The 6,542-nt window shown below is 33.8% G+C and overlaps 1 protein-coding gene across 1 annotated transcript in view; it reads left to right on the top strand.

Annotated features, from left to right (window-relative positions):
• Nucleotides 1-6,542, top strand: part of LOC118747461 (ras-related and estrogen-regulated growth inhibitor) — a gene marked incomplete in the record, with an annotated part of 25,913 nt that overhangs the window by 2,002 nt on the left and 17,369 nt on the right. Inside the window, 1 exon segment of the mRNA XM_036481509.1 lies at nucleotides 3,691-4,127. Within this exon segment, the coding sequence (XP_036337402.1) occupies nucleotides 4,040-4,127 (88 nt within the window).

The following is a 6,542-nucleotide window of genomic DNA, read 5'->3' as shown; positions in this document are numbered from 1 at the left end:
ATGGTAATATCCTTCATCTCACCTTTGCTTCAAAAAGAATAAGAAGAGTTTCTCACGTGAGGCCTTGTAACAACGTAACATAGTGATGCCTGTAACTGCATCCAATTATACATTTGAGAGTTTTTTAAATAATTCATGATTTAGGTCTACCTTTTAACCAAAGATATGTATCGGGTACATATACCATTCGGCATTTTCCATCTCTATTAAAGCTGCTATAAATGGACCCCGTGAGGCGTTTCAATGGTTCGAAAGAAGGGCAAAAATTTTCGAGCGAATCTTGCGGTATACATGGTACTGTACCGTACTGGTAAAAATTCAGTGACAGCCATTGAAAAAATTGAATTTCGTGTGCTGATTAGGCTTCCTTTTTTATGCATAAAAAATCGCTTACCGATACCGAAATCAAGGAAAGGCCGATAAAGTCATGGCCACAGTTTTTTGAGATGCACGCGGTGTCAGTCACGTCGATTATCTTGAAAAGGGCAAAGCAATAACTGGCAAATTTTATTCGGAGATTTTTTACGGATTCGATTTGAAGCAGAAACGACCACATTTGGCCAAGAAAAAAGTGATATTCCAGCAAGGCATTGCGCTGGTACACAAGTGTGTAGTCAGGGCCGAAAAAATCCATCAATTGGGCTGCGAATCAACTATGTGTGTTTATGTTTTCCCCAGACTTAGTCCCCAGTGATTATTTCCTGTTTACAAAACCAAAGAAATGGTTAAGCGGCAGAAGATTCGGGTCGAGTGAGGTCATCACTGAAACAAATACTTATTTTGAGGACCTTGGGAAACCTATTATTTGGCAGGAATTAAAAAACTGGTAAAACGCTGGACCAAGTATATCGAAATAAAACGCTTTTTTGCCAACAACAAACAATATATTTTATTCAAAAATTCATTGACTTTTCAAATTGCCCTCGCTCATTCATTTGAGGAATACGTGTAGTGTAGCTGTTATGGAATTGCAATAAAAATCTATCAGATAAAAAAGTCCCGTAGAAGTTTTTTGATCTCAAAGCAAGTAGTGCATAATGTTTGGTTTGGTAAAATGGAAGCAACTCATTGTTATTTCGATTTTCTTCTCAGATGAGTATCTTTAAAACCAATCAGTCTAATTTTGAACCATAAGTAATTTATAGAAGTTCCTGCATAACCAAAAAGTGATTTAGATTCGCATACATAAGTTCCCATTCTATTCAAGCAAGTTCGAAGATTCATTAAAGCGTTAAGCTCTCAGAACCGTGACGAGGTGAAGTTTTCGGGCAATATTGAAAAAATTCAAAAATCTCTGCACAAAGATTGCCTTCACGATCACTTTTTTATATCCAAGATCAGACCAAGATATGTAACGAAAAAACTCACAGCAATTTAAAACAAAAGGGAGCCGACTGTTTTGGAATTTATAAACCAAGAAGAACAATGAATTACGACACTTTATTATGCAAACATTTTCAAAAATGTTTCAGGAAAGATCAGTGGCTGACAATTTTTTGGAAATGAGATTTCTAATGTTATTTGTCATATCATTCGATTAGTAGCAATATTGTTGGAAATTACTAAATATTTTACATTTTTAGGAAACCTAAATATTTCATTAAGAAAAAAGTAAAAAATTTATTCGATAACGTAAAGATATTTGGCATCAACTGAAACCTTCAAAGTACCATCCATATAGTGCGGATTTTGCCTTTTCGGATTAATGCTCATTTCCGAAACTGAAACACGACCTACAAATAAAAAATTTTACTGATGGTGAGAAAGCGAAAACCACCTATGGGGCCTTTCTTTTTTCTTTTGATCGAAAACCTAAAATCATGTATGTATAAAACGTTTGAGAAATTTATAAAAACTAAAGAGGAATACATATCGTCGATGTTTTTGCAAAACCGCCCATCGCCCAATTGCGAAACCGCCTGTCTTACGGCACTCAAATTTTACAGGAGACCGAAAAAATGGTTTTCTTTGAAGGCAATACCTTTAGAAGCGGTATTTTCTCTAGCTATTAATTTACAAATCTGTTGTTTTAATAACGATTTTACGATTCTTATGCATAAATCTCGATGCCTGGAGTTCAGGGTTACCCAATCTCATTTTTGTCAAAATGGCGATTTAGGCGGTTTAGCAACTGGTCCATGGGCGGTTTTGCAAAAACATCGACGATATGGGTAAATCTATGAAAGCAAATCGACCAATGGCTGGAGTGGACCATTCTTGATATGCATGAATTTTAGTAAGAACTTTTCTTTTATCATAAAACGAATTCCTTCCAGAAAAAAAATTATTATTTCTTTTCAAAAGTTATGCAAAATTCTTTTCACAATTTCCGGGACTTTAGAAGTTTATTTATTTGAATATCTAAGAACTAATTACAATTTATTAGCTAGAAAATGGTTCTAGTCTCGTTTCAAGGGTGATATTTGGGAAAATAAAGAAAATGTGAGCTTTCAAATTTAGAAAGTTTAAGAATTTACAGAAATTTTTAATAAGAAAATTTGTTGCCAAAATTTTTCTTATATACTATCTCCAAATGATCTTAAAATATTCCGAAATTTATAATAATAATAATGAGTATAAAAAAATGTAGAGTTGGCAATAAACTTTTTTTTTTAATTTCAAAAATTCATATCTTAAAAAAAAATATCCTGAAAATTTCGCTATTTTTAATACCCGTATGAGGTTTTGTATAAAAAAAATTATAAGTATCTGCTATTCGATTTTAAATTTCAATTTCAAAAAAAAATATTCGCAAATTACCGCAACAGATATGTGACTCAGCATTTTTGGCGAAAATGGTGTTCCTAAAGCCATTTCGACGAAAGCGATTCGCAGTTACTGACTGTTTGTGGACTTGAAAAAAACGCATTACCTCAAAGCGTAAGATAGCACCAAACTTATTTAAATAACAGTTCAAGAAAATTGGGCTGACAGGAGAATAACCGTTGGTTTTTGGTCTTTTATAAACAGAACATGTGTATAAGTCATAAGTATGTGTTTCTGTTGAAAAAACATATTTTACTTGCTTGTGATCGTCGAGCACCGCGATGTGTAATTTGCTCGTTAGTCGCTGTCTGCTGATTGCTGATCAACAATCGCTTGGAGAAATTTGTTCATGTATGTACATGGAAAATAAAAACAAAGCACCAATCGAAAACAAAACTATTTCTAAAATGGAAAAGCCGAGCGGCAACTTGTAAGCGCATGCAATAAAAATTCCATACTGAAACGTAAAAATTGTAAAAACAAAAATTTTTAAGAAAACTAACAAAAAAAATTCCTTTAATGAGTGATTACAAACTGTGAAAACAAAATAAAAAAAAATATAACTAGAAGCTATACAGCTTACAAATCAATAAAATAGTTTGCATTTATTCATGCGTTAATTTTCAGATTCCTGAAATACATCGATTAGAAAAACAATAGAGTCCTTCAAAAGCAATATGAGTAAAGAAAAGTGTACAATTTTACAGCAAAAATATTAATGAAAACAAAGTTAACTTAATACGTGTTCTTACTCGTAACAAAAATTATAAACATTTACGCGCACTGCCGCCGCTAAAAATCGTTCATTCATACATACATATTTCAGTTGATATGCATTCGTACTAAGTAGGCAGCACTGTTGCGTCACTGTGTGAAAGAAGCATAATATTTATTTGTTTACATATTTATTTATTTTTGCTACAGCCAAAAATTTCAACAAAAAAAAACGACTGTAGACTACACAATACCGGCGTTGGTTAATAAACAAAGCTACAAACATACTATAAACTAACACATACATTCAACTCTGTGCTTCACCTATATATACATATACATATATACATGTGCCTGCGCCAATAGGATATATAAATTTGTGCATTTATTGACCGCAAGTACATTTTCCATTCTCGATCGGTTCACCTGCTGCGTACATAAAACATTCAATTTATTCACTCATTTCGTTTCGTGAATTTCACTTGCGGTTTATCGTCGTTGTAGTTTGTTGTTGTGGTTGCTATTTCGATATTACATTGCTCACATAAATTTAGCGGTAATGACAACACGCGGTATTCGTCGCAAGAAATCGACTTTGACAGAATTAAAAATTGCTGTCGTTGGAGCGCCGAGCGTTGGCAAGAGCGGTATGTTGAGATGCATCTAAAACTAATTTTATTAACTCATATTTTTTATTCATTGACATAAATAAGTAGGTATGTATGGACTAAATACAAATCTAAATTTGCACATAAATTGAGCATATCCGAATGGCTATGCGAACCGTAAATCGGTGTTACTCTTATACATTTTTTTGAGCATTCGATCGTCTCCGTTTGATTAAGTGTTTGTGTGCTTGCGAATTCTTTCACTTATTGTTAGATTACTTTCTAAAACATATTTAGAATATAGCACTAATCTCAAAATTTGGGTGAAAATTGTGTGTTGAGGTAGGTTAAGTTGAGATGAGGAGAGTTTAAGGGAAGTTAAACTGAATTAGGGCGTGTTTATGCTGGTATTCAGTAATTCTGTCTCATCTCAAGTCACTAAATTTGAGACTAGCAATTAGTGACTATTTTTGTGACTTGAGATGATTTGGGTATTCAGTAGGAGAGAGTCACAAAAAGTTCACCAAAAATGTGTGGTGAAAACAACCAGAGACAGTCAACTTATAGCATTTATGTAGGCCTTTTGCTCGCGCCGCCCCAAGGGTGGCAATGGCCGAGTTGTCAAGACATTGGGCTGCCGCTCGAGAGATCCAGATTCGGGTCCTCCTCAGACGGGGTTAGCATTTTTGATTTCATTTTTTTCCATTTTTTTGTTAGTTTTATTTTAATGTTTTAGAAACAAACAAAAAAATGTCAATGAAATTTTATGAAAGTATTTTGGTTTATTTTCTAATGAAATTGTTGTTGAAAAAAGATTTCCTCGCTAAATTCTCGCCTTTTTTTAATAAATATAAAGCAATTATTTTTTCCTCCAGTGACCTGCTTAGAGCCAGCTGACAAATTGGTGACTTTTTTAGACTAGAAACGTGAGACAGCTTACTGAATACCAAATTGTCTCAAAATCCATGTTCACCACCAAAAGTCTTTAATAGTGAATAAAGACTGCTAACTGAATCCCAGGGTTAGGCAGGTTAAGGTGACTTGAGGTGAGATGAGGGGAATTGAGAAGAGTCGAGGTGAGTTGAGTTCACTTAAGATAAGGTTAGTTTATGGGAATTGGCATGAGTTGAAGTGAGATGAGTTGAGTTGAGTCCATTGTAATTTAAAAGTATTGAAACTAATTTCTTAAGCTTGAAAATATTAGATTAGATTACATTAGATTATTATTTCAAGAAGGAAGTATGTCGCCTGTTTGCCGCAACTAACGACGATCTATTGTAATGAACCTTTATTTTGTTATAGGTCTTCTTTGATCCGCGTATCGCTATCAAGCTTCTAGATGCGGTAATCCCAGAAAGTGAAATCTCGGCCTAGTAAAGGCTTTACAGTGGCTGGTACTATGCTCTGCTATTTCTCGTTCGTCATGAGAGAACATCCATTCGTTCCCAAAAACAACATCCAAATCTGACAAGTGTCCAGTAAGAAAACCTGTAAGGTGAGAGAGTACTTTGGTTCTCATTCTTGAAATACCCGACATTACGGCTTTTATCTGTGTGTTAGGCTTTTTGTGTCATCCAGGCCCGCCGTTGAAAGATTTTCGAGCCAGAAATAAGATAAACACGGTTCCTCGAAGATGTTAGTATTAAAATATTATAGAGAGTGAGAAGCGCCGCCTTTCTATCAGAGTGTTTGTATGTACGTTTGTATATTAAGTTAGAATTTATGCCCCCTGCCAATAGCAATTATAATATCTACGCTGTCTTTAGTTAGCTGCGTAATTTGACGTGATGCCCAATTAGTTTTGAAAATTGTTACGACAACATGCCAAAAACTCTTTACACTTCCTTAAAAACATGACAAAGTGACAATGATTTAGGATTTTGCAAGTACTCTAAAATTGTTTATTTATTTTGGGATAATTTGCAAATTAACGTATTTAGCAATATATGTATGTAAATATTTTCAATTATTTATGGCTGCATCAAAAGCAAGAGCATCTTATGAGACGAATGGAAATGCGTACACTTGGCCAAAGTTCGAGTATATGTACATTAGGGTTGTCCAAAAATGCATGTAAAAAAAGTAAAGGTGGAATTTCGATGCCCTCAGCGCCAAGGTTGGTTCTACATCGCAAAACTATAATCCTATTTTTTTGTTTTGATATAAAAAAATATTTATAGGTCGCTAAAAGTTGTCCATGTATTTTATATGGGGATAAATCACTTTTCGTAGAAATGGAATAGAATTCTTGCAAATCAATATTTTTCGCAAAAATAATACCAAATTGTTTTTCTAATAATTTTTTTATAGTAACTATATTTTATAGGTCCCCAGAAAAATCAATGAGGGGACCAATAAACAATATTTAGTATAAGAAAATGGTTAAGTAAACAAAGGGTATTATTACTGGGTATCTCCTGAAGAGAACCAGAGTTTCACTTTGAGTGCTTTGAG

Source organism: Rhagoletis pomonella, unplaced genomic scaffold (assembly GCF_013731165.1).
Source record: "Rhagoletis pomonella isolate Grant_MI unplaced genomic scaffold, Rhpom_1.0 Rhpom_scaffold_00012, whole genome shotgun sequence".
NCBI classification, from domain to species: domain Eukaryota; kingdom Metazoa; phylum Arthropoda; class Insecta; order Diptera; family Tephritidae; genus Rhagoletis; species Rhagoletis pomonella.
The sequence above is the reverse complement of the archived record's forward strand: the minus strand, read 5'-3'. Positions and strand labels throughout refer to the sequence as shown.